General features: G+C 36.2%; 1 protein-coding gene across 1 annotated transcript in view; it reads right to left on the bottom strand.

The window, feature by feature from the left end:
* Window positions 1-27965, bottom strand: part of FERMT2 (fermitin family member 2) — a 55028-nt gene that overhangs the window by 13455 nt on the left and 13608 nt on the right. Inside the window, exons 2-9 of the mRNA XM_032871083.1 lie at window positions 14626-14760; window positions 8929-8961; window positions 8378-8603; window positions 7940-8042; window positions 6376-6483; window positions 2780-2914; window positions 2005-2054; window positions 483-607 (exon numbers count right to left, since the gene is read on the bottom strand). Of these exons, the coding sequence (XP_032726974.1) occupies window positions 483-607; window positions 2005-2054; window positions 2780-2914; window positions 6376-6483; window positions 7940-8042; window positions 8378-8603; window positions 8929-8961; window positions 14626-14760 (915 nt within the window). The remainder of the gene's footprint in view (window positions 1-482; window positions 608-2004; window positions 2055-2779; window positions 2915-6375; window positions 6484-7939; window positions 8043-8377; window positions 8604-8928; window positions 8962-14625; window positions 14761-27965) is intronic.

Below are 27965 nucleotides of genomic sequence, written 5' to 3'. Positions count from 1 at the left end.
CCCACAGGTGCATGCTACCCTAGTGTTGAGCCAAAAAAGAGGCTGCGGAACATGAGAGGGACCAGTGTGTCATCAGGGAAAGTCAGAAAGAGCAGGATGCTGATGAGGAGGGGAGAAGCCAGGAAAAACAGAGGAGAAGACTACAACATGCATGAGACTGAAGAAAACCTGAATGCCCCCATGCTGAAGATGAGAAAAGAGAACCATAAATTTACCTGAGAAGAAAAGTGGTATCACTTCAAATGAGGATGCCACAAAGGCATTACAACAAAATATTCATGTGAAATTAATATTCAAAATTATGACAAAAACAACATGCAAGAGAAAAGCGAAGAATCTAGACTGAAAATAGTAACCGAAGAAGTAATGAATCTGCTGAAAAACTACCCCCCGCCCAGCAAAGTGAAGTTTATTGACTATTAGCCAAGAGATTTCTCTTGGCTATACTAGATCAACACTAGTATTTCCAAGGCTTTCCTTACCTCTTAGGTTCATCTGATGAGCTGGTGTGCCGCTGGATTCTTCTCTGCTCTTATAGCAAGAAATAGATGTATCTTTAAAGGTGCACCAATATTGCTTGTAGCCTTTTAGAGTCAGCTTTTTTGGCCTATGTGTCAAACAGAATTAACAGAAAAAACTTTTGAAATAACTTTATCAATAGTATCAGCAGTGACGTTTCACATCATTAAGTCTATGGCCAAGTTGTATGTATGTTGAACTCAGTTTCCTGGGGCCACCATGTTACACTCAACATTGCTGTTACTGGATTTGCCTCTTCGTGATCAACCTACTCAGGAATCTCTCACAAAGAATGAGTGGGCAGAGGACAAAGACAGGAGGGCCAGCATTCTAATATTTCTGTCAGTGGCAGCCATCTCTATCACTAGCAGGTCACATGGAAAGGACAAGAAAGGTGAAGTAAATGTCACCAACGGGAAGGCTCCTAGGTCCTATAATCGCCAGCAGGTTCTTGGGTGTATGCAGGGCTGCCTTTGGGGCCTCTCTGGACAGGCAGGTGCACCTAGCATAACTAAAGTGCAGGAAGTGCTTTTTTGTCTCCGATGTATCTGAATGGTGCTTCATCTTGCCACCCCGATGCCAAACACAAAGAAAACAGAGCAGTCATAATGGAGAGCAGGTAAGGAAACGTGTGTAATGGGAGGAGAAAGTGGTAGAGAGCTGCATCTGAAATCTTGCCCCTATCTCAGAAATGGTCTATGTGGGGAGCTGTTCTAGGTTTAGCTACAGTATATGGTTTATTCCATAATGGCTTTTCATCTTATACTCCAAGTCACCTCCTCTCCTCTTTGCCCTCTCTGCTTTAATGCCTAGTTCTTGACTGGATTACGCCTAGATTGATAAAAGTCTAGATAAGATACACTGGAACCTTATTAAAAAATGTCCCATGAACAAATGAATAAAATGCAATAGAATCTGGGGCTCTGAACAAGGAAATAACCACTGGCAATAACAGTTCATTAAGTCCTGCTTTCATTCACCCAGAGGGGATGAAAGCCCCTGAAATGCCACTGTACAACTCAATCTACACAATGCAATCTAGGCTACACAGTCTTTGTTTTTACCTTTAAGAAAAATGTTTATCAGAAAAAAACAAGTTTGTGAATACTGCAGTTTTAATTTGGTAAAGATCGTTGTTTTCTCTTATAATTTAGTGTTTCTCTAACTGGTAAATGCTTTTACAGATGCATTTCCTAAATTTACAATAAATTTCAATAATGTGAACAAGAGGGGCACCTGGGTGGCTCAGTGGGTTAAAGCCTCTGCCTTTGGCTCAGGTCATGATCCCAGAGTCCTGGGATCGGGCTCTCTGCTCAGCAGGGAGCCTGCTTCCTCCTCCCTCTCTGCCTGCCTCTCTGCCTACTTGTGATCTCTGCCTGTCAAATAAATAAATAAAATCTAGAAAAAAAAATAATGTGAACAAGATTATAAAATTGATATTTATCATTCATTAATATTTGGAATCCCTCCCCATTTTGTACTTACTTAAAAACTTTAATATAGTCAGCAAGTTCAGGAATAGAAGTGATGTCCCCCTAGGGAAAGAATTAAATCAGTTTTTCCTGATTTTTCTTGAAATTCGAAACTCTAATGTTTAATATCTAATACCAAGTATCAGCTTATTCAATAAGCAAAATTATATAAAATAGAGATTATGAAGGTTTTAAAGTTATAATCATATGGTCATAAATTACAAAGCATTTTCAAATGGCATAAAAAGCTAATAAAAGATGTGATCAAAATGGCAGTTCATATAAGTTCATATAACCTTTAAGATCATATTATTGATTCTAATTCAGCTAAAACTGTTTGTATCTGCTTATGGAAATTCTGCAAAATCCTAAGAGCCCTGAGGTGTTTCTTCTGTAATAACTAATTCCTAAGCTTTAAAACCAAACTTAGTATTCAAAATTTTTCCTGAGATCTATTTTTCTTTTCTTTCTATAATATTTCAAATATGTAGCTCACTAAATCAATTTTACTATGACTTGAAACTACCTTTCACTCTGCAGAAATGTTTTCCCACTGCTGAGAGAATGGGTACATATCACAAGCTCTAACTTTACTGTATTGGAAGCACTGGAGACTAGAACAATACTAATTTTACAATTTTCCCTGAAGAGTTTCTGAAAAGTCAATACTTGTATTCTCTAAAGCATGAAATATTTCTCCATATCCACCCAATATTTATGAGAACCTAAATCCACAAAAAGATAAGCATCAATTCCACCTAAACTAGTAGGAATTAGATTTACCCTACCAGAATTGTTGATGTTTTCCCCCCTTCCAAAGTGATCTCCAGGTCTGAAAGGGCGGCATCAACTTCGTCCACTTCTTTGTCACTGTTGTTCAAATGATTCTCTGATGTCATGATTGACAGCTTATTGATGTGATACTGAAAACAGAAATGATATTTCATTTAAATGACTGTCTAACTTTAGTAAACCTATAAAATGAGATTACTACCTACATCTATATTGAATGCTTTCCATCACCTAACTTGAGAAGATGAAAGAACTAGAAATGATAGGAAAGAACTAGAATGATAGGAAAATAAATGGCATCTGAAATCAGTGTCCTAAATATCCTAATAAATATTTATCCAAAAGAAGTAGGTCTTTGGACATCTAAAACTGAATTTAATTTGGGAAGCCCTAGAACTTAAGAGTTAACATGTCCTCCACTAAGCTCCACATGAGCAGAGACTCTTTTTACTGGTCCCCTCCTGGCCCCACACAGCTTTCCCTGTGTCTAGAACAGGTCCTAAAAGCAATGAATACTGACTGAATTAACAGAATATGCATAAGGTCTTTTGTAAAAATGGATTAACACTGATTACCTTATATTAATTACTACTACTACCCAGGAGAGGAAAATTAGTTTTCAGTGTTAGGCTAAAGCTCCCCTCTCCACCACCCCCCATCCCCACCTCAATTCAATGCTGAAAACATAACCAGAGGAAGATATTTATATTCTCAGTTACATAAGAATAAGAATGATTACATTTATTTGTGAATATATACACTCATATACTTACATGTGTATGTATACACAGTGAGTAGTGATAAACACTCCTACATGTAGATAGAAAAAATCTTTGCATATAGAATAATGATTTTAAATATATTTCGTTTAAAGTCACTTAGAACATATACTAATAATTAGAGTTTGATGCTTAACCTTACAGAGGTTTCACACAAAGGTAAGCAGAACTTTTAAATCACTTAATCAGTTACCTTTCAGAACATTAAACAGCATTCCAAATTTCGGAAGTATTCATTCACTGAATACAGTCTATTCATGGGGAACACTGAATCAACTAATCTGGGGCCAACTGTCAGCGTTCCTCTATACTTTAAGACCTAGTGAATTGGTAATGAATAGTCTCTAGCTAAACCTTCAGTTGTGTTAAAGTAAGTGACAGAAACTTCCATGTTCACAAATCATGGAGAACGAGGTAGGCTGAGACCCTTAGTCGCCTCACATGTCAGAGTAATAACATTAAGAATCATGAAGAGCGTGATGCCTAAGTGGCTCAGTGGGTTAAAGCCTCTGCTTTTGGCTTGGGTCATGATCTCAGGGTCCTGGGATTGAGCCCCACATCAGGCTCTCGGCACAGCAGGGAGCCTGCCTCTCTGCCTGCCTGTGATCTCTGTCAAGTAAATAAATAAAATCTTAAAAAAAAAAAAAAAAGAATCATGAAGAGAGTTGTTTAAAAATACAGATTCTTAGGTTCATCCCCAGAGATTTTGATTCAGTACATCTGAGGTCTAGCCCAGAGTCTGTATTTTTATTAAGTGACTCAGGTGATTGTGATGCAAAGTCCTTAAGAAGTTATCCAGGAAAAACCTGGCTATGAATGGGACTGGTCTTAAAATCCAGCTCTGCTTTCAGAGGTGCGTGGGACATCTATGAAATGTTATAATACAGACTTAGACGTAACTGCTTTAAAAACAGTGTTCTTAACCTTTCTATTTTTTTATCCATACCTTCTTACTTTTAATTATTTGTTTCTTTTTACTACTGTAGATTGAGGTCACACAAGGAAACAGAAGCCCCAAGGAGAAAATAATTCAGTGTAGGTTATGCCAGAGATAAAAATACCAGGCATTTCCATGCCATCTTTTCAAACTCCCCCCTACCCCTTATGGTACTGGATGGATTTCTAGAGCCTTCGGGTCAGTCTCTGGGAAGGCTTCTAAGAACTCAGGAGATTTTTAGTTCAGAATTCTCTCACTAAATCTGGATTCTAAAATGGTTCGGTAAAGTTATGTTTTGGGACATTCAGTTTCCACAGATTAAAATACATGGTTTCTGAGGCGTTTTCTACTGCCCTAAAATGGAATACCTACAATACACTGGGTGGGGGAAAGCTACAAAATAATCCATTTCTGTAAAAATACAATTATGTGTATATTTGACCTTTGGACAACATGGGGGTTAGGGGTGCTGACTCTCCTAAAACTTTACTAATAGCCTGGCTCTTGACTAAAACCTATGTTATTTTACTAGAGGGGACAGCAGTAATGAAGTGGACAATTTTTTAATAAGCACTACTGTAATTCTGAAAAAGCTGATACGCAAGAACTACTTTTGGGATAACATGGTTTAAGGAAAACATAAACAGTCAATTAACACATATATTCCATATGTGTTATATTCATTCTTACAATAAAGCTAGATAAAAGAAAATGTTAGGAAAATCACAAGGAAAATACATTTACTGTACTATATTTATAAAATCATTTTTACAGTGAAAGGTTTTTTTTTCCTCTTTTCTTTTTTTAAAGATTTTATTCATTTGAGAGGGAGGGGAAGAGAGAGCAGGAGTGGGGTGGAGTGGGGCTCAGGAAGAAGAGGAGGAGGCTCCCTGGCTCCCTGCTGAGCAGGGAGCCCCATGAGGCTCAATCCCAGGACCTAGATCATGATCTGAGCCAAAGGCAGCCCCTTAACCGACTGAGCCACCCAGGAGCCCCAACAGTAAAAGTCTTTGATCTGAGAGCATGATCTGAGCCAAAGGCAGCCCCTTAACCAACTGAGCCACCCAGGAGCCCCAACAGTGAAAGCCTTTCATAACTGGCAACTCTGCTTCTTGTACTTAACACCAATTTTGTTAGGACTTTAGGCAAAACCAGAATTCTACCATAATCTGAGAACATTCACTAAAGTCTCACTAAACAAGAATGACTGGTGTAGTGGTCAGCTGCATGCATCACAGTGTCTCTAAAAATGCAGACTTGTGGGTGCCACCCTATGTTATTTTACTAAAGGGGACAGCAATAATGAAATGACAGTCTTTTAATAACCACTACTGTAATTCTGGAAAAAGCTGATATGCAAGAATCACTTCTGGGATAACACTGGTTTAATCTAAGTAAAACATTAGCTATCTACTTCTTAAGGATTATTCTAAAAATTTGTTTAGTTTCAGTAAACTTAAAATTTTATCACCTTTAAAATGTATTATTTTGTTATAGCCATTTAAAAAATATTATCATCCACAGCTACTTAGGAAATTATGCAATTAAAAGCTTCATTTTAGAAATCTTATTTGCAATAAAGATCTTATTTCAAAGGGAAAACTGGGTAGTTTTAAGCTAATACATATCTGGGGATGGGAGGATATTTTTCTGCTATAGGATACAGAAAAATAACTATCAAGTATACCACTAAACTCTTAGGTTAAAAAAAGTTAAATACATGTACTTATTTTGTCTTCTAAGTGTATTCAATTTCTACATAACAAAAAAGTAAACACTATCAAAATGCTACTGAAATTACAGTGCTACATTACTATTTAGAAATAATTCCCTACCCTTTCCCTTGAAAAGTCCCATTTACCAATATTCTTACTACCTGCAAGGCTGCAAACATCATCATTTCTTCTTCTGTGCACTCAATTTCTTCTAGGAGAATAGCCCATTTGCCCTGCTCATAAAGCTGATTGATTCTGATTGCATCATACTGCAGCAAAAGAGACACAATCCTTTTGTAATACATTACCTTTAACATAACACAAAGTTTGAAAACTGAATATTCACTTTCAAAGCCTGACAAAGTTCTAATATACATTTTTTTCTGGGATTTTTATTCAGTATCAAATACTCAATAATAAAGATACCTACAGGGTTAGGTATATGTATATATACCCACATCTAATTTTCCATTAAAAATGACAGTTAAAACCAAATTATTATTATTTAGTATTAGAAATAAGATTCTGTATGTTATTTTAGAAGGAAATAATCATTAGATATTACAGAGCTTGTAACAAAATGAAAATAACATGAAAGACATTTAAAATAAGGAAAGAGTGACTGCTTTTCAGTTTCTTATTGCAACCTGTCACACTAAAATGTTATGATCAGAGAATTAAGTATTTCAGGGAACATCTTGCCCCCTATGGAAAAGCATACTTAGACCAAGAGTTAGGTCCTTGGAAACAGTAATTCTTTTAAGAATCTGAAATACAAAGTATATATATATGTACCTTGTGGTAAAGATTTATTTATATGTTACTGAATTATCCATTTAGTTATTAATAAAAATTAATAGTAATGTCTTAACAATACTGTTTTAGACTGTTAACAAAACATACAGCATCTCCCTTCCCCAGCAAATATAACTATGTTCCCAAAACAGCACTGGTTTTACTAAAATGAGACATGATATGGCCTGAAAGGTATTAAGATTATTTTCTCTAGTTCTAAATTACCCACTTTACTGTTACAAAAAGAATAACCTAAGTACATAATAAAAATGTTAAGTATATACATTAAAATCTAGACTATAATCTAGACATGAAAGGTAAGAATCAGTCAAGAGAGGTTTACCCCCCAAGGATGATCAATAAGGAAGCAAAAGATCCAAATCTCTGTGCCATGTGTTTTCTAGGGAATATACTCTAGTTCATAGCAAATTTAACTCTTCTCAGAAAAGCACAGATGATGCAGTCATTTGATAAAAACATAATGTTTGCCTATTAAATATGAAGAAACGTAGACTTAGAGGAATTTTTCTTTGAAGCCACATCTGATTTATAATTAGAAATATGAAAGTCATCAAAAAGGTACTATTTCATAGAACTCTTCTTTTTCCAAAAACACAGCTAAGGAGAGGTGTAAAAAAATTGCTAAAACTAACTTTACCAATTCTATAGTACCAAGCTACTGCATTTAAAATACAAATCAACCAAAAATTCAATTATTTTAACACAAAAGAACATGGTTTAATTATGCTTTCAACCTATTAACACAATAGACTTATTTCAAATACAGATGCCTTTGTCTAAAGCTTGGATTTTGAATATTATTCAGACTTGCTATATACAAATGATTCCTTATCCCAACTCCAGGTAACAACATCCAAATGAACAAAACAAAAAGGAAAAAAAGAAGAGATCCCTCTAAACCCTCGGTACCTTTGGATTCAAATCAAAAAAGCTGTAATACTTGAATCGGAGAAGGAGGGCCTCATTTTCCTTCACATCTTGTTCCATAAGAGATCTTGAGGAATCAAGCCACCTGGACAAATTAACAAGAGCAATGGAACAACGCAAGAAAAAAATTAATAAAATATTTCTACCTCTAGTTGGGGAAAGAAATTCTTCAATGTATCTATATTTTATCTTTTTAAAAGATTTATTTATTGAGAGACAGAGCACATACACAAGCAGGAGGAGGGGCAGAGGACCAGGGGGAGAGCATCCCAAGCAGACTCGGCACTGAGCATGGTGTCCAACAAGGGTCTTGATCCCACAACCGAAGAGATCCTGACCCAAGCCAAACTCAAAACTCAGCACTTAACCAACTGAACCATACCCAGGTACTCCTCAATGTATCTCTATTTTAAAACTTACCCTTGGTTGATTTTCGCTTTGTCAAGAAGTGCCTGAGGCTTAAACATTTTCGCCAAAATTTCTGGTGATGTGATTGGCTGACTGACAGCAAGTATCCCAGGGTTGCCTTCTGACAAAGCACTGTCACCGAACCAAGCAGAAGTTGGTGACAAGGGGCTTCCATCATGAGCATCATAAGTGGGGGTCATTGTTTTACTATAAAGTCCTGGGCTTGAATATATACTTCCTAATAAATAATATAAAAAATGGGTTGTAAGTATGAATAAAGTACAGAATCTTGGTTTTCAAAAATACATGCTATATAAAGCAAATTGTGAAACAAAAGCTTCATTCTGGAAGGAAAGCTTTAGTACATTATTTTACCTCTCTTGAAAACATGTAAAATTAACTTTAACTCTATTTGTATAACATTAGAACATATAATAACAAGGTCAAAAGAATATAAGTTGGCAGAAATTCTGGGGGGGGGATCAGTTCAAGGGAATTAGAAGATAAGGATATAGCTGAAGCAGACAGACCAAGTTTTTGTTTTTAATTGTGGCAAGGCTCACCTTTCAGAGGGCCAATGTAAAGAACATCAGTGCCTATAGGAAAGGAGAGAAAGGAATTCAGAAGGTAAAGGAAAGGTAACAATAGAAGATAGAAACAAAAGAATGAAAAGGAAAAGGAAATGGAAAAAGAAAAAGACTTTTCCTAATGTGCATCATAAACTTAAGTAAATATTTCAAGTGAATTTAAGAGTAAAGAATCTTAGAAACCGTAACCCAAGTTTTTTTGTTCAATTCAAAAGAAAAAAGTTGTGCTCTAGTCAAATGTCCAGTGAAAGACACATCCACATTTACCAACCTTTGAAATCCATACCGTTTTAAGATAGCTCAATGTAACTGAATAAATGCACATAAATTGAGAACAATTTTACATTAATGTTTTCTCAGTGAATAGCTAAACTGGTTCCAACAGATTTACAAATAAAGTATTAAAGCAAATGGGTAGATAAAATTTTGCTAACAAAGATATATCTTATAATTAAGCCCCTGAAGGGAGGGATATCTTCTCTTCCAATTCCCCAGTGTTCAATAGAGCTAGACATATAATAGAGGCACATAAATAAACACTTGTTGACTTAGTCAACTGAAAATACATCCCCCATCATTTAAACTACAAAAAATTGGTTTAAATTAAGACTTAGAAGTTCAGAATAATGTTAAGTAAAGGCACCTCCCCTGAAGTCCTAACTCTGTTAATTGTATTTTGTCTTCAGTCATAATTTTTAAAAAGAAAATGCATAAATGGGCATCACATTGTTAACGAATGATGGAAAGAGAATGACTGTTTCCCTTACCTAATTTAGGAATATGCTTAGGAACTTCCTTTTCACTCTAACAACCCCTCCCCCACCACCTCACTCAATGCAATGATAGAATATTAACCTATGAAAAAGTGGTGATCATGCTAGAGATTTTTGTAGTTGTCATGATCTAGTCTAGGAAGAAAACACAAAGTAAAAAAAAAAAAAAACTTGCTAGCCACAGGGTATCTGATTTGACGTTCTCAGTATGTATTCTTCCAATGTTAGTAACTAAAGCAATATGCAGTATCTAAACGTTGTTAAATAAGCAACAAAGAAAGCAGTTAGTTCAAAGAAAGGGAAATTAAGGAGTTGATCCCATTTATAATTGCACCCAAAACCATAAGATACCTAGAAATAAATCTAACCAAAGATGTAAAGAATCTATACTCAGAATACTCATGAAAGAAATTGAGGAAGACACAAAGAAATGGGAAAATGTTCCATGCTCATGGATTGGAAGAACAAATACTGTGGAAAATCTCTATGCTACTTAGAGCAATCTACACACTTAATGCAATCCCTATCAGAATACCATCAACTTTTTTCGCAGAAATGGAACAAATAATCCTAAATTTATATAGAACCAGAAAAGACCCCGAATAGCCAGAAGAATGTTGAAAAAGAACAAAGCTGGTGGCATCACAATTGCAGACTTCAAGCTCTATTACAAAGCTGTAATCATCAAGACATTATGGTACTGGTACAAAAACAGACACATAGATCAATGGAACAGAATAGAGAGCCCAGAAATGGACCGTCAAAACTCTGTGGTCAACTAATCTTTTGACAAAGCAGGAAAGAATGTCCAATGGAAAAAAGTCTCTTCAACAAATGATGTTGGGAAAACTGGAGAGCCACATGCAGAAGAATGAAACTGGACCATTTCTTTACACCATGCACAAAATAGACTCAAAATGGATGAAAGACCTCAATGTGAGACAGAAATCCATCAAAATCCTTGAGAAGAAAACAGGCAGCAATCTCTTCCTAGCAACAACGCCAAATCAAGGGAAGCAAGGGCAAAAATGAACTATTGGGACTGCATCAAGATAAAAAGCTTTTGTGCAACAAAGGAAACAGTAAACAAAACTAAAAGAATGGGAGAAGATATTAGCAAATGACATATCAGATAAAGGGCTACTATCCAAAATCTATAGAGAACTTACCAAATTCAACACCCAAAGAACAAACAGTCCAATCAAGAAATGGGCAGAAGACATGAACAGACATTTCTGCAAAGATGACATCCACATAGCCAAAGACACATGAAAAAGTGCTATCACTCGGCATCACGGAAATACATATCAAAACCTCAGTGAGATACCACCTCACATCAGTCAGAATGGCTGAAATTAACAAGTCAGAAACGACATATGTGGACAAGGAAACAGAGAAAGGGGAACCCTCCTGCATTGTTTTGTGGAAATGCAAGCTGGTGCAGCCACTCTGGAAAACAGTATGGAGGTTCCTCAAAAAGTTGAAAAGAGAGCTACCCTACAACAACCCAGCAATTGCACTACTGGGTATTTACCCTAAAGATAAAAATGTAGTGATCTGAAGGGGCACCTGCACCCCAATGTTTATAGCAGCAGTGTCCACAATAGCCAAACTATGGAAAGAGTCTAGATGTCCATCAACAGATGAATGGATAAAGAAGATATGGTATACATATACAATGGAATATTATGCAGCCATCAAAAATTGAAATTTTGCCATTTGCAAGGACGTGGATGGAACTAGCGGGTACTATGCTAAGCGAAGTAAGTCAATTAGAGAAAGTCAACTATCATACAATCTCACTGATATGAGGGATTTGAGAAACAAGATCATAGGGGAAGGGAAGGAAAAAATGAAACAGGACGAAACCAGAGAGGGAGACAAACTGTAAGAGACTCTTGATCTCAGGAGACAAACTGAGGGTTGCTGGAATGGAGAGTGGGTGAGAGGGAGGGGGTGGCTGGGGGGTGGACACTGGGGAGGGTATGTGCTACGGTGAGCACTGTGGAGTGTGTTAAGACTGATGAATCACAGACCTGTACCCCTGAAACTATAATACATTATATATTAAATAAACAGCTGCCAGTTCTCCTTTCTTAGCTTTAAAGGGCATTGTGATAGTCAGTGATATCCTTAAAAGCCAGAACTTTAAAAAATTACAAAGGCATTTTTGTGAAAGGGTTACTTGGGCACCCTGCAGTAATTAAAAGGGCTGAAAACATTACTTCAGCTCAGGTGGGCAAAGAATAATCCTGCTATAGAGAGTACATATGTAAATAAGGGACAGAAAAACATTATCTTCTGGGCAAAATCTTCTCTTTGTGTATTGCAAAGATCTAGCAAACAAGTCTTTTACTAGGAATGTCAGAATATTGAAATTTTGTTCCTAGTATGATGGACTGTAATTACTATTCAGAATTAAATGCAGTTAGAACTGACAATTTTCTTTATGAAGTTTCTAAAACATATTCCCCTAAATTACACAACATTTAATAGAATCAGCTACCTGATCACTTCTCTGCCCTCTCAATTTCCTCTACTTTGTATATTCTACACTTCATTGTTTCTATTCTTATTTTGTTAGGTACTCCACAGTAGTAACTTAACTAGTGTTTCCAACAATCTTATTATTCTCATTTTAGAGAAGATAACTGAGGGGTCTAAGTAAGTTGTCAAGTGCCAAAAGCTATTACATTTCAGAGCCAAGCTATAAATCAGCCATTCTGACTGAAGCTACACACACCACCTCCTGGGTACCATAACTTATTTAAGCCATTCCCGATTCGTGTGCATTCATTTCTTTAGAATTTTGTGGACTTCACTGCAGCTGCAAATACGCCTTCCAGCAAATGACTTCCACCAGGTATGTTTGTACGTATTTCCTAATTCCAATAGCACTGCTAGGACGGAGGGTGTGTACATTTTACATTCCTTCTAAGTCTCAGTTCAATGACAATCCCAACTACCTTGTATTCCTGGTTGCCAAATTTACAACATATTTGAAGTAGAAAGTAGGTACGATGAAGTAACATACTTAGCAACAAAATAGGAGCTCGTTCAAGTATACGGAACAATAACAAAAACTGTTAAGGAGAAAGAGAATTCAACAAGTACTACAGTCTTGAGCCACCTACTACAAATATTAAAAACTTCATGTAACTTTACAATCTGCCTGATAACCTGGATACTATAAATTATAGTCTCATACATTTTTTTTTAAAAAGAGCGCTCAAGTATTTAATACATTTCGGAAAATTTCCCACCAAGATATCACCTCATACCACACTTAGTAAACAAATTTCAGGTGAATTAAAAATAACAAATGTTGATATTACAGATGAGTTAAAGTGTGTAAATATGAAATAATTATATAAAAGTGTAAAAAGGAAATATAGAATAATTTTACTAATATTTGTGAAGATTTTCTTAACCAAGGATGAAGGCCCAGAACTATAAATAACAGATTTGACTACATAAAAATGTAGAACTTTAATACAGTAAAAAAGACCATAAAATTAAAAAAAAAATGCCAGTACAGGGAAAGTATCCAACTTATCAAAAGATGAGTTTATCACTAAAACATTGGAACTTTTTGAATGCTTAATTTACAAACTCAACTCCCTAACCTATAAAATAAATATACCCTGTTTGGAATTGTTTTGTCTTCCGAATTCCTGGAACATTACTTTCTACAATTTTCATTTAGCATTTATATAGTATAAATATACCTTATAAATAAAGTAACTGTTTTTCAATTAGCCTAAAAACTTCTTATGAGCTAGGATTGTCTTATTTTTTGGTATCTCCCAAGTCCAATCAGTACATGAGTAAGGGTATAAAAGTTTTAAGTTATGAGCCGTTAGATGTTCCTAACATTACTGTCCCATTTCTCCAACCTTAAAATGAGTACAATAACATAATCTGCAATGGGCTGTAGTGAGAATTAAGTGATTTCCACAAGTAAAATATGCTAAAGTGAATTTCCATGAGTATAATGTATAAAATGGGTATACAGTAAGCACTAAGCTGTTTCTATTATCATCATTACCCCAGAATGTAAAAAACCAAGAACAAACTGAATTAATTAAATTAGTTTACTTACTGACTGAGGAACCTATTTCCTAAGAAATGGATTTAAAAATGTGTGGCTGAGACACATGGGAATCTGTAATGTCCAGTCCCTGTGTATGCCCAGGACAAAATAACCATGTCATTTAATTAGTCCTCTAGCTACCCAAAAAACACTGCCTATGCTCCTTCTGGATGCCACATGCTAAGTCAGGTCCTGGTTAACAAAAATGTGAGAGACAGTTTCATCACGCCGGGACCTCAAAATTTATTAGGTAAGAACATGCAATATAATGTAACAGAAAAGTCTGGTGACTTAAGATAGAAGGATACCTAATTCAGGTTGGGGAGGTAATGGAAGGAAATGTGAGGAAGCTTCTTTAAGGGGCAAAACCTTAAAGGAAAAAGGTGAAAAGGGACCAGTATTTGCAAAGCGCAGAGATTTTAAGTAACCCACAGAAGTAATCACGTCTTAACTAAGTAATTATGGTTTTCACAGAATACAGAAAAAAGGAACTAAATACTAAGAAAACTGTCCAATTTTTGCAATGCAAAAAACTGAGCCCAGTTAAAGTATTGATTGCCCCTTTCTGATTCTTCCTGAGCAGAGAACCAGCCTTCCTTTTTTATTGATGCAGCTATTAACACCTGACACAATGCTTTGTACATGACAGACCTTAGTGGTGATTTCATGATGACTGAGGGGGGAAAGTGATGAAAAAGAGTTTTTTAAAGTTGATCACTCTCTGGACCTACGTATACCATTTGTCAAAAAACCACAAACATACAGACACATCCACAGTTAGCACACTATGCCTCTGCAAAGTCTTACCTGATCCAGGAGTGATAAGGGGCCCCTCTAATTCAAGTGCCTCATCTTCAGACTGGTCATCTAGCTTTTTCTTTTTTTTCTTAGTTGGATCTCTGGGTTTTTTCAAGAGAGAAAGTTCTTCAGGGTGTCTGATATCTGTTAAAATAAGAAGAAAGATTATTTTAGTAGCATAATGGAAAATTTAAGCACTTTACATCTGGAAAATTCATCTATTAATCCATTCCAATGTAAGAATTCATAGTTTCCTTCTATGTATGTATGTGTTTGTTCTGCCAGACGTTAATGCCATGCGAAAGAATGAAGTATGGCACGTCTACAAATAATCTCCCGAAGTATTCAATACCATCTAATGAATGTAGTAGCCTTGAAGTAGAGAGAGAACAATCTGCTAGGGTACAGAGAAAAAATATTAGAACTCATTTATATATTTATTTAACTAAAACCATAAAAAAGTTAAGATTTATATCTTAGCCACAGCAACGAGTCAAGAAAAAGAAATAAAAACATACCAATTGGAGAGGAAGAAGTAAAACCGTCACTATTTGCAGATGACATGATACGATATATAGAAACCTTAACTACTCCCATCAAAAACCACTGGAACTAATAAACCAGTAAAATTCCGTGAAGTTGCAAGGTAAAACAAATCACTATACAAAAACCTGTTGTGTTCTTTTTAGGGCACATGGGTGGCTCAGTCAGTTAAGCATCTGCCTTTGGCTCAGGTCATGATCCCTTATCCCCCACTCATGTTCTCTCTCGCTCTCAAAACAAACAAACAAACAAACAAAAAACACAACAAAACCCACCTGTTATATTTTTATACATAATAAACTATGGAAAACAGAAGTTGAGAAAACCAATCCCATTTACAACTACATCAAAAAAGTAAAATACCCAGGAATACATTTTTTTTAACTTTTTAATTTATTTTAAGATTTTTCAAATTTATTTGACGGAGAGAGACAGCCAAAGAGGGAACACAAGCAGGGAGAGTGCAAAAGGGAGAAGCAGGCTCTCCATCGAGCAGGGAGCCTGATGCGGGGCTTGATCCCAGGACCCCAGAATCATGACCTGAGCCAAAGGTAGATGCTTAATGACTGAGCCACCCAGAGGCCCCTGGTTTTTTTAAACTGTTTTAAAAAGACTTATTTATTTATGAGAGAGAGAGAGAGAGAGCGCGCATGCATGTGTGGGAGCATGAGCATGGGGAAGGGCAGAGGGGGAGGAAGAAGGACAAGCAGACTCTGCAATGAGCACAGAGCCCATTGCGGGGCTGGATCTCATGACCCTGAGATCAAGACCTAAGCCAAAACCAAGAGTCAGATGTTCTATTGAACTACCAAGGCACCCTTCTAAGAATAAATTTAACCAAGGAAGTAAAAGAGCTGTACTGTACACTGAACACTATATGGAGTTGATGGAAAAAAAAATAAAGACAGAAATAAATGGAAAGATATTCCGTGTTTCTGGTTTGAAAGAACCAATATTAATAAAATGACCGTATTACCCAAAGCAATCTACAAATTTAATGCAATCCCTATTCAAATTCTAATAATTCTAATGATATTTTTCACAGAAATAGAACAAATAATTCTAAAATTTGTATGGAACCAAAAAAGACCCTGACCAGCCAAAACAATCCTGATAAAGAACAAAGTTGAAGGTACACACTGCTTGATTTTAAACTATACCACAAAGCTACAGTAATCAAAACTGTATAGTATTTGCATAAAAACACATATAAATCAATGGAAGAGAATAAAGAGCCTGAGAGTTCACATATACCTATGTGGTCAATTTATGACAAAGGAGCTAAGAATATACAATGGGAAAAGGATGGTCTCCTCAGTAAATAATGCTGGGAAAACTGGACAGCTGTATTCAAAAGAATGAAACTGGACCATATACAAAAACTGACTCAAAATGGATTAAAGACTTGAATCTAAGACCTGAAAGCATAAAACTCCTAGAAGAAAACATGTAGTAAGTTCTTTGACATCAGTTTTAGAATTTTTTTTTTTTTTTTGTGATCGGACTCCAATGACAAGGGAAACAAAATAAACAAATGAGACCACATCAAACTAAAAAGCTTCTACACAGCAAAGGAAACCAACAGAATCAAAAGGCAACCCACTGAATAGAAGATATGTGCAAATCATATAACCAGTAACAGGTTAATATCCAAAATAAGTAAACAATTCATAGAACTCAGTAACAGGAAAGCAAACAATCCAATTAGAGTATCTGAAGACATTTTTCCAAAGACACACAGATGGCCAACAAACACATGAAGATGGTTCCAAATCACTAATCACCAGGGAAATGCAAACCAAAACCACAATGAAATTATCATCTTACACCTGTCAGAATGACTATTATAAAAAAATAGTGTTAGGATATGGAGAAAAGGGAAATCTTTTTTTTTTTTTAAAGGTTTTATTTAAACCTTTAAATAAAGGTTTAAATAACCTCAGAGAGAGAGAGAGAGAGACAGCACACGTGCAAGCGAGCACACAATTAGGCAGAGCAGAAGGCAAAGGAAGAAAGAAGCAGGCTTTCTGCTGAGCAGGGAGCCCAATGTGGGGCTTGATCCCAGAACCCTGGGATCACGACCTGAGCTGAAGGTAGACGCTTAACAACTGAGCCACCTAGGCACCCTAGAAAAGGGAAATTTTTTGCACTGTTTAGCAATGTAAACTGGTGCATCCACTATGGAAAACAGTATGGAGGTCCCTCAAAAACTTAAAACTAGAACTAAGATTATGATCTAGCAGTTCCATTACCGGACATCTATCCAAAGGTAACAAAAACACTAATCCAAAAAGGTTTATGTTTGTTGAAGCATTATTTGTAATAGCCAAGATATGGAAGCAACCTCAGGGTGCACTGATAGATGAATGGATAAAGATGTAGTGTGTACACACAAACACACACACACACGAATATTAGTCAGCCACAAAAAAAGAATGAATTCTTGCCATCTGCAGCAACATGGATGGACCCAGAGAATATTATGCTAAGTGAAATGAGTCAGAGAAAGACAAGTACCACAATTTTATTTATTTGTGGAATGTTTAAAAAAAAAATGAGGCATAGATACAGAGAACGAACTGGTGTTCGCTAGCAGAGAAAGGAGTTGTGAGGAGGCAGGTGCAATGGTTAGAGGGGCATCAAGAAGTACAAGTTCCTCGCGCCTGGGTGGCTCAGTCAGTTAAGCATCTGCCTTTGGCTCAGATCATGATTCCAGGGACCTGGGATGGAGTTCCACACAGGGCTTCCTTGCTTTTCCCTCTGCCTGTGGCTCCCCCTACTTGTGCGCATGCACACGCTCTCTGTGTCTGACAAAAACCTTACAAAATTTTTTTTTAAAAGTACAAGTTCCCAGTTATAAAATAGATAAGCCACAGGGATGTGATATGCAGCATGGGGAATACAGTCAATAATACTGTATTAATTCTGTATGGTGACAGTAAGCAGAATGAACATGGTGGTCATTTTGCAATGTATATTAAGTATTGATTCACTATGCTGTACACTTGATACTATCATATGTCAATTATACCTCAATTTTTTTAAAAAAGCTTTAGATTATTGGGTATCCCTCATTCATCCTGTATGTTGTAAGTTACACAATACATGAAGTAAATTTAAGTACTTTCATAACATTATCAAATCTCCAAGTTTTAATTGATTCAATCTCTTCTGTCTTATATAAAATGTGTTTATCTTAATCATTTACATATGAAAAATCTGGTGAGAGGCAAAAATGTTAAGTAAAAGTAACAAAAGGAATTAACAATGACCTATATGAATAGCTATATAACATATTTAAATTACATACCATGTCCATGAATTGCAGGGATCGTTAAGAAGTCAGTTTTTCCCTAAATTGAGCTAAAGATTAAATAGAATCCAAGTTAAAATTCCAACTTGCTCTTTTATACAAGATGACAAGCTGATTGTAAAATTCATGTGGAATGAAAACCAAAATTAGGTTGATTTAAAAATAGCATAGGGGCATCTGGGTGCCCAGTGGGTTAAGCCTCTGCCTTCGGCTTGGGTCATGGTCTCAGGATCCTGGGATCGAGCCCCGCATCAGGCTCTCTGCTTCTCTCTCTCCTTCTGCCTGCTTTGCCTACTTGTGATCTCTCTCTTTCTCTGTCAAATAAATAAAATATTTTTTAAAAATACTTAAAAAATTAGTGTAGAGAGGAGAACCAAGAAAAACCAAAAATGAAAAATACAGCAGAAAGGAGGAGGACTAGGTCTGTATTTTTATTCGGCAGCACTACCCTCACTGTCAGGGTTTAAGTAGACTAGACCACAAAATGCAAACCACCGCATAATCTGTAATGCTATAGATTGCTAAAAATTACTGGATCAGATGGAGTTTTACAAGGGGCAGTTTGTGTCTTCAGAAGCTCATAGTTTCCCCTAGATTCAATCTAGTATTACAAACGCAGGGAGCTTTTGGTTTGTAGGGGACCTGAGAGCAGGACGGAGCAGACTGCTGTAGAGCTGCTGAGACCCGTTCTGAGGCTGAAGCACACAGCCAAACCAGCTGTATTCAGATCACAGAGCTCCACTGCTTAGTAACTGGGAGTCTGGACAAGGTACTCTGCATGCCAGCGTCTGAGTTTTCTCATCCGTAAAATGAGAATAATAGTACCTCAGGAGGTTGTTGTGAAAATTAAATGATTAATATGGGTACTGTTCCCTAAACAAGGCCTGGCACATAATAAGTACTTCATTAAGTACTAGGTATTAATGTTTTTCTCTAATTAAAAAAAATATGTGATTATGGTAGAACTTTGGAAATTACAAAAGTATAGTTAAGTCATTTAAAACCCATTCTTGAAAAATGGAATACGGCTATGTAAATAAGGGATTATGTTAATAGATGTACAAAGAGATGTACTGTTGGGGACACCTAAGTGGCTCAGTGAATCACTGGGTTAAGCCTCTGCCTTTGGCTCAGGTCATGGTCTTGGGGTCCTGGGATAGAGCCCTGCATCGGGCTCTCTGCTCAGCAGGGAGCCAGCTTCCCCCTCTACCTCTGCCTGCCTCTCTGCCTACTTGTGATCTCTCTCTCTGTCAAATAAATAAATAAAATCTTTAAAAAATAAATAAATAAAATTCTGTGTAAATGTAGCATAATTTAACCATTCTTCTAATACTGAACCTGTTATAAATAATGATTTTACAAACATCTATCCATGCACATATTTTTCCATATTTCATTTCTTCAAGAATTCACTGGAGTGGAATTACTAGATCAAAGGTTATAATAATTTTAAGACAAAAGTGAAGCAAGTTGGGCACATGTGTTTTTTAAAGCTTTACTTACTTGAAATACAGTATGTTTATTTTTTTTTAAATTTACATTTCTTTATTTACTAGTGATGTACATCTCAAAAGTTTTTAGACATTCCAATTTCCTTCACTAATTTTTCTATTAGGTTTCTTCTTCTTTCTTTCTTTTTTTTTTTTTTAATTAGGTTTCTTCAAGTCAGAGTTAATTCTCATGCAGAGTGCATGGTAGCAATCACTGCAAACCACACTGGAGTTTCTTTTTAAAAAAAAAAAAATTCTCTCAGGCGCCCTCTCTTAGGGGCACCTGGGTGGCTCAGTCGGCTAAGAATCTCCCCTGGGTTCAGGTTGTGATCCCAGGGTCCTGGGATGGAAGCCCTGTGCCTGTCTCCCCACTCGGCAGGCAGTCTGCTTCTCCCTCTCCCTCTGCCCTTCCCCCTGCTCATGCTCTTTCTCTTGAATCTCTCTCTTGAATACAATCTTCTTTTAAAAACTTATTTTGTGTACACCTCAGCCCACGTTTAAAAAATAAGTCCGAAAACCTTTTAATAACTGTATGTTTTTTTCTGTTTTTCTGTTGGTTATTTGAATTTTACTATTATGAACACTCTGGTACAAGTCAGGTTTTTGTTTTGTCCTGAATTCTACAGGCTATTTTCTGGGGAATATTTTTCTGAAATGCAAAAATGGAATTACCAGAAAAACTGTCCTGAAGAGAGAGACATGTTAACAGAGGACAGGTGATATAACGGCTCTTTAATTATTAATAAACTTGAGGTATGTATATTTTAAGTACTGAGCAGAAGAAATCGCGTTAAAAATAAATTCTTGCTTCTTAAATTGTCACTTTCTTAAAAAGCTTCCAGGGATGTCTGATTTTTTAAAAAAATCTTTAAAAAAGATTTATATATTTATCTGAGAGAGAGAGAGAGAAAACGAGCAGGGGGAGGGGTGCGGCAGAGGGAGACCAGAAGAAAATCCTAGGCAGACTCCATGATAAGTGCAGAGCCCAACACAGGGCTCAATCCCAGAACCCTGAGATCATGACCTGAGCCAAAATCAAGAGCTGGACACTTAACCAACTGAGACACCCAGGCACCCCTTGATTTCTTTTTAAGGTTAAAAATAGTGTAGCATATTCTTTAACTAAAGTTCCCTAATTAAATCAAAGATTCTCTTCATTCTTGTATATTCCAGGTAAAAAGAAGTTAATCAACTTATCCTCAAATGTAATTTTTGAAGTTTAATTCATTAGGATCAACTGCTTTATGCAGATTAACAAAGTGTATTTTTTGACCCATATTTAATTAGTAGAACTGAGCCATTATTTCCCAGTGTAATTTTTTTTTAAAAGATTTTATTTATTTATTTGACATAGAGAGAGGGGGAAGCAGACTCCCTGCTGAACAGAGAGCCCAATGCGGGGTAGATCCCAGGACCCTGAGATCATGACCTGAGCCGAAAGCAGAGGCTTAACCACTCAGCTACCCAGGCACCCCTTTCCCAGTGTACTTTTAAAATAAACAAGATTTAACATTCTAAGAGACCTAATCACTTATGAGTTAAACTTTCAATGCTCAGTATACCCTCGCCTTTAAATGCCATTACTGCCAGGTTGGGAGATCGAAAAGGTATTACACAATCCCAAGCTTCTGAATAATCACTACTTCAGTATCAAGTGTCGGGTAGGGTGGTGGTAGTAGTCTATCTCTCCTCTGTTCAAACTATAGCATGTACTGGTACAGGGCGAAAAATCTAAAGAAGTATAAAAGGACATATAATGAATCACGCCTGAGATATAGGACATGCTTCTATCAGAGTTCATCATAGGCAGGTTTAGTGGGAGAGGGGAAAGAAAGCATGTTTAACTTGAAAATCCATCCAAAATGTTTCTGGCATGTCCCTTCTGCTTGAGAATCACTATACTACATGATTCATCCTTTTGAGATTTTTGTTCCTCGGTCATTTCCTGTCCAGCTCACAAACCAGCTATTAATGTTATTAGAAGAATGAATATTGCTAAGTGTAACTAGCTTTTGGGTCAGTCATAAGCATATAAAAAAGTTCTTAACCATAAGTGTCCAGGAGAATTGCTTGTGAAGTTAAAAATACTACTAAAAATATATGCTTCAGTCATACCCCCATATACTCTAACTGACTCAGGGCTTTCAGCAGCTTGTTTTTATAAAAGCTCTAGTGATGGACACTAACTAGATTTACTGTGGTGATCATTTCATAATGTATACATATATAAAATCATTATTTTATATACCTGAAACTAATATGTCAATTATATCTCAAAAAAAAAAAAAAAGCTTCATAGGTAATTCTGATTCCAACTTCTTGACAACTAGTAGCTTAAGGAAAGGGTAAGGGGGGTGGGGGGAGGGGAAGAATGACATCTTATTTCCCAAATGATAGGCAGTTCTACATTGGAAAAGGGTAGCCACTGACTATACATGAAGCCCGTGAATAAGTTTTCATTTTATTAAAATCAAAAAGTAAAGTAAACCTACACCTCCACATAAGACACTAATTATTTCATTCATATAGGAATTTAGGACTGATTTACTTACTGTGTTTTGTATCAAAAAAGAATTAAACGGTGAATTAGAAATCTGAATCACATATAAAAGTGGGCCTGGTGAAGAGCAAAAGTAATTAAATTTATACTTAACTAAAATACACCTGGACAACTATTTTTAAATGGATTTACCAAAATGCAGTGCTGACTTTCATTCAAACTAAATTTTATACTTCAATAAATATAAAGTAGCATTTAGGAGTCACTCCACAAAGTAATGACCTAGGACCTCTTTATAACACATAGCAATGAAGTGTAATGTTCATAATCAGTGTTTTATCAAGTAGAAGACAAATCTGGTGAAAGATGGACTACATAAATGCCAAATAATATGTATCAGAAACTATGAGGGTGAGGAAGTGGGAGACTGAGGAGCACAGAAGGGTTTTCAGATAAGATAATCAGATTTTAGTTTAAAGATAAATTCTGTCTAGGGACGTCTGGGTGGCTCAATGGGTTATAAACCTCTGCCTTCAGCTCAGGTCATGATCTCTGCTCTGCAGGGAGCCTGCTTCTCCCTCCCTCTCTGCCTACTTGTGATCTGTCAAATAAATAAAATATTTTTTAAAATAAATAAATAAATTCTGTCTAGAGAATTTCTTATTAAACATGTACACTGAACTTGTGCATTTATTTTCAGTCCTCTCTAAAATGATACTAAATAAAGAAAAGAAAAAAGAATAGGAGAAAATATCACATTAAAAAAAGGCAGAAACATTTTGGGAGACAGAAGCCAGATTGGGAGAGTAGTAAATGACTTAACAAAAGGGAGAAAAATAAAATCAAGGTGTTTGCAAAAGGAAATACCAATGGGAAACACACTGACTCATAGTGCCAAACAGCAAGCATGACCAAGCACTGAAAATTGACAAAACAAAACAAAAACGAATCCTGTTCCATACTGGATTAAACCCACCCCTTAGATGCATGCCCTTTAGGATCTCTTAGAGGAGAATCTAAACAGGCCTAGGGAACAATCTTTTAGATACAGACATTTGATAAAGCTCACTTAATGTCTAAATACCCCAGAGAGGGGTGACAAGCTAACCTCATTTAATGTAGGACTTCCTATTGGTATCTGTAATGCCCATTATTAAATATATGAACAGACAGTCAGTGACTGACAGACATTTGAGAAAGGACTCTGTGGTAGGGCTACAGTTCCAGAGGTAACACCTTAAAATTTCTGTCCCTGATTATACAATTATACACTAATCTAGGGACTGCTGTGAAGAGACTTTGCAAATGGAATTAAGGCTACTAATGATCTGATTTAAGGGAGATCTCTCTCCCCTGATCTGATTTAAGAGAGATCTCTCTCCCCTGATTCTCTCCATGGGTCCAGTAATCCTATGAGGCCTGCCAAACAGAAGACAGGAGAGGTCAGTATAGGAAAGATGAGACAGAAGGAGAGGTTAGACAGATGTGAAGAGTAGGAAGGACTGGACTTGCTACTGCTGTTTTTGAAGATGGAGGAAGGAATTTGGGAGGCCTCCAGAAGCTAAGAATGACCTCTGGCAGACAAGCTAGGGGAAACCCTGGTCCTACAGCCACATGCAACCGAATTCTACCATGAAGAATTTTTTCTCAGAGCCTTCAGGAGGAATACAGCCTTGCTGACACCTTACTTTCGGCTTTATAAGACTAACTAGAACACCCATCTGAGCCACACTATGCCCAGACTTTTAAACTATATGAACAGTGACATAACAAATTTGTGTTGTTTTAAGCTGCTAAATTTATGGTAAAATTTGCTATGGCAGCAATGGAATGAACGCACAGAGTTTCTAACATGAGAAAGAAAAACAACATGGGGAGCCAGCAATACTGCAAGAAACAGAACAAAACAAAACCTTCTTAAATACAATTCTCAGAAAGTAAGATGATGACATCTATGACAGATGAATAGGATGTTATAAAGAATAACCAGAGATTAACAAAGAGATCTTTGGAGATACAGTGGAAACAGTTCTAAGGAATGCCTGGCTCAGTTGGTAGAACACATGACTCTTGATCTTGGGGTTGTAAGTTCAAGACCCACACTGGGTGTGGAGATTACTTAGAAACATTTTTTTTTAAATCTTAAAAAACAAACAAACAAAACGGGGCACCTGGGTGGCTCAGTGGGTTACAGCCTCTGCCTTTGGCTCAGGTCATGATCCCAGGGTCCTGGGATGGAGCCCCGCATCGGGCTCTCTGCTCAGCAGGGAGCCTGCTTCCCTTCCTCTCTCTCTCTGCCTGCCTCTCTGCCTGCTTGTGATCTCTGTCTGTCAAATAAATAAATAAAATAAAAAATCTTAAAAAAAAAAATCAAGGGCAAAAAATTAAACAAAACAAAAACAGTTCTTTCTGTTCTTTCTGAGCCACCTGGGTGGCTCAGTTGTTGGGCGTCTGCCTTCAACTCAGGTCATGATTCCAGTGTCCTAGGATCAAGCCCCATGTTGTTGTATCATCAGGCTCCCTGCTGATCAGGGAGCTTCTCCTTGCTTCCCCCTCACCAGTTCTCCCCTACTTGTGTTCCCTGTCTTTCTCTGTCAAATAAATAAAATCTTTAAAAAAAAAAAATAGTTCTAAGAGGGAAATATACAGTATTATATAGGCCTACCTCAAGGAACAAAAAAGGTCAAAAGAACAAGCTAATCTCATACATAAAGGAATTAGAAAAAGAATGAAGCCCAAGGTAAATACAAAGAGGAAAATAAAAGAGCAGAAATAATTGACATAGAGACCAAAAAAAAAAAAAAAAAAAAAAAAAAAGAACAAAAATAAATGAAATGAAGAGGTGGTTCTATGAAAAGATAAACAAAATTGACAAACACTTAGAAAGACTCATCACAAAAAAAAAAAAAAAAAAAAAAAAGAGAGAGAGAGAGAAAGGACCCAAATAAAGGAAATCAGAAACAAAAGAGAAGTAAAAACTGACCTCACGGAAATAAAGGATTCAAGGGAATACTATGAAAAATGATATGCCAACAAACTGAACAACCTAGAAAAAAGCAAATTTCTAGAAAAATATTATCTTCTAAAACTGAATCAGGAATAGAAAATCTGAGCAGACTACTCATAACTAAATAGGTAATCAAAAACTTACCAAAGTCCAGGACCAGATGGATTCATGAGTGAATTCTATATTTAGAGTTCACACCTATTCTCCTCCAAGTATTCCAAAAAACAGAAGAGAAAGGAAAGGTTCCAAACATGTATCATGAGACCAGCATTATCCAGCTACAAAAACCAGAAAAAGATGCAACAAAAAGAAGAAAACTACAAGCTAACACTCTGATGAATGGACGCAAAAATCCCGAAGAAAATCTTAGCAAATCACTTTCAACAATACATTAAAAAGATCATTCACCACAACCAAGTGGGATTTATTCTGGGGATGCAAGGATGGTTCAACATTCACAAATCAACAGGATGGATACACCTTATCAACAAAATGAAGGATAAAAGTTACATAATCATTTCAATTGATGCAGAAAAAGCATTTGATAAAATTCAACATCCATTCCTGATAAGATTCTCAAAAAAGTGGGTTTAGACAGAACATACCCCAACATAACAAAGGCCAACTATGAAAAACCCATAACTAACAGTATACTCAGTGGTAAAAAACAGAGCTTTGCTTCTAAGATCAGGAACAAGATACCACTTTTATTCAATATAGTACTGCAAGTACTAGAAACAGCAATCACAAATAAGAGGCATCCATATTGGTAAAGAAAAAGTTAAACTGTCACTATTTGCAGATGACATGATACTATACATAAAAAATCCTAATGACTTTGCCAAATAACTACTAGAAGCAGACAGTTAAATTACAGGATATAAAATACCCAGAATCAGTAGCATTTCTATATACTAGTAACAAAGTAGCAGAAAGAGAAACAATGGACAGTTATTAAGAAAACTCTGCTTAGGGGCGCCTGGGTGGCTCAGTGGGTTGGGCCGCTGCCTTCGGCTCGGGTCAGGATCTCAGGGTCCGGGGATCGAGCCCCGCATCGGGCTCTCTGCTCAGCGGAGAGCCTGCTTCCTCCTCTCTCTCTGCCTGCCTCTCTGCCTGCTTGTGATCTCTGTCAAATAAATAAATAAAATATTTTAAAAAAAACAAACAAACAAACAAACAAAAACTCTGCTTATAATTGCACCAAAAAGAATAAAATACCTAGGAATAAACTTATGAGGAAAAAGACCTGTACTATAAAACAGATGAAAGAAACCGAAGACACAAACAAATGGAAAGATATTCCATGCTCATGGATTAGAAGTTATACTGCTAAAATGCCCATACTACCCAAAGCAATCTACGGATTCAATGCAATCTCTATCAAAATACCAACATCATTTCCACAAAAATGGGACAAATAATACTAAAATTTTTATATAACTACAAAAGACCCTGAATAGCCAAAGCAATCTTGAGAAAGGAAAACAAAGCTAAAGGAATCACAATTCCTGAGTTCAAAATATACTATTATAAAGCTCTAGTAATCAAAACATAAAGATAGCATAAAAATGGCATAAAATTAGAGGCATTGGCATAAAAATAGATGCACTGATTAATGGAACAAATAGAGCTCAGAAATAAGCTCATGCTTATATGGCCAATTAATTTTGACAATGGAAGCCAAAAAATATAAACAAAAATAAATGTATATGGAAAAGACAGTCCCTTCAATAAATGGAGTCAGGAAAACTGGACAGCTACATGTAAAAAAAATAATGAAACTGGATTATTTTCTAACACCGCATACAAAAATGAACTCAAAATGGATTAAAGACTTAAACATAAGACCTGAAACCATAAAAACTCTAGAAGAGATCACAGGCATTCTCTAACAGTGACCATAGCAACATTTTTCTATGTCTCCTGAGGCAAGGGAGACAAAAGCAAAAATAAACTGATACTATACCAAAATAAAAAGCAACTGCACAGCAAAGAAAACCATCAACAAAAGGCCACCTACAGAATGGAAGATATTTGCAAATGATATATCCAATAAGGGGTTAATATCCAATATATATCCAATATCCAATATAATATCCAATATATATAATATCCAATATATATAATATCCAATATATATAAAGAACTCATACAACTCAACATCAAAAAACAATCCAATTAAAAAATGGGCAGAGAACCGTAAAAGATATTTTCCCAAAATTCAGATAGCCAAAAGACACATGGAAAGATGCTCAATACCACTAATCTTCAGGGAAATGAAAATCAAAATCACAGTGAGATACCACCTAACACCTGGTCAGAACAGCTAAAATCAAAAAGACAAGTAACAAGTGTTAGCAAGGCTGTGGGGAACAAGGAACCCTCATGTACTTTTGGTCGGAATGTAAATCAGTACACCCACTACAGAAATCAGTATGGAGTTTCCTTAAAAAATAACAGAACTACCATATGTTCCAGTAATTCCACTACTGGGTA

The sequence above is a fragment of the Lontra canadensis genome, unplaced genomic scaffold (genome assembly GCF_010015895.1).
Source record: "Lontra canadensis isolate GAN:19392208 unplaced genomic scaffold, GSC_riverotter_1.0 scaffold42, whole genome shotgun sequence".
NCBI classification, from domain to species: Eukaryota; Metazoa; Chordata; class Mammalia; order Carnivora; family Mustelidae; genus Lontra; species Lontra canadensis.
Note: the sequence above shows the minus strand (reverse complement) of the source record. Positions and strands in the feature narration are given on the sequence as shown.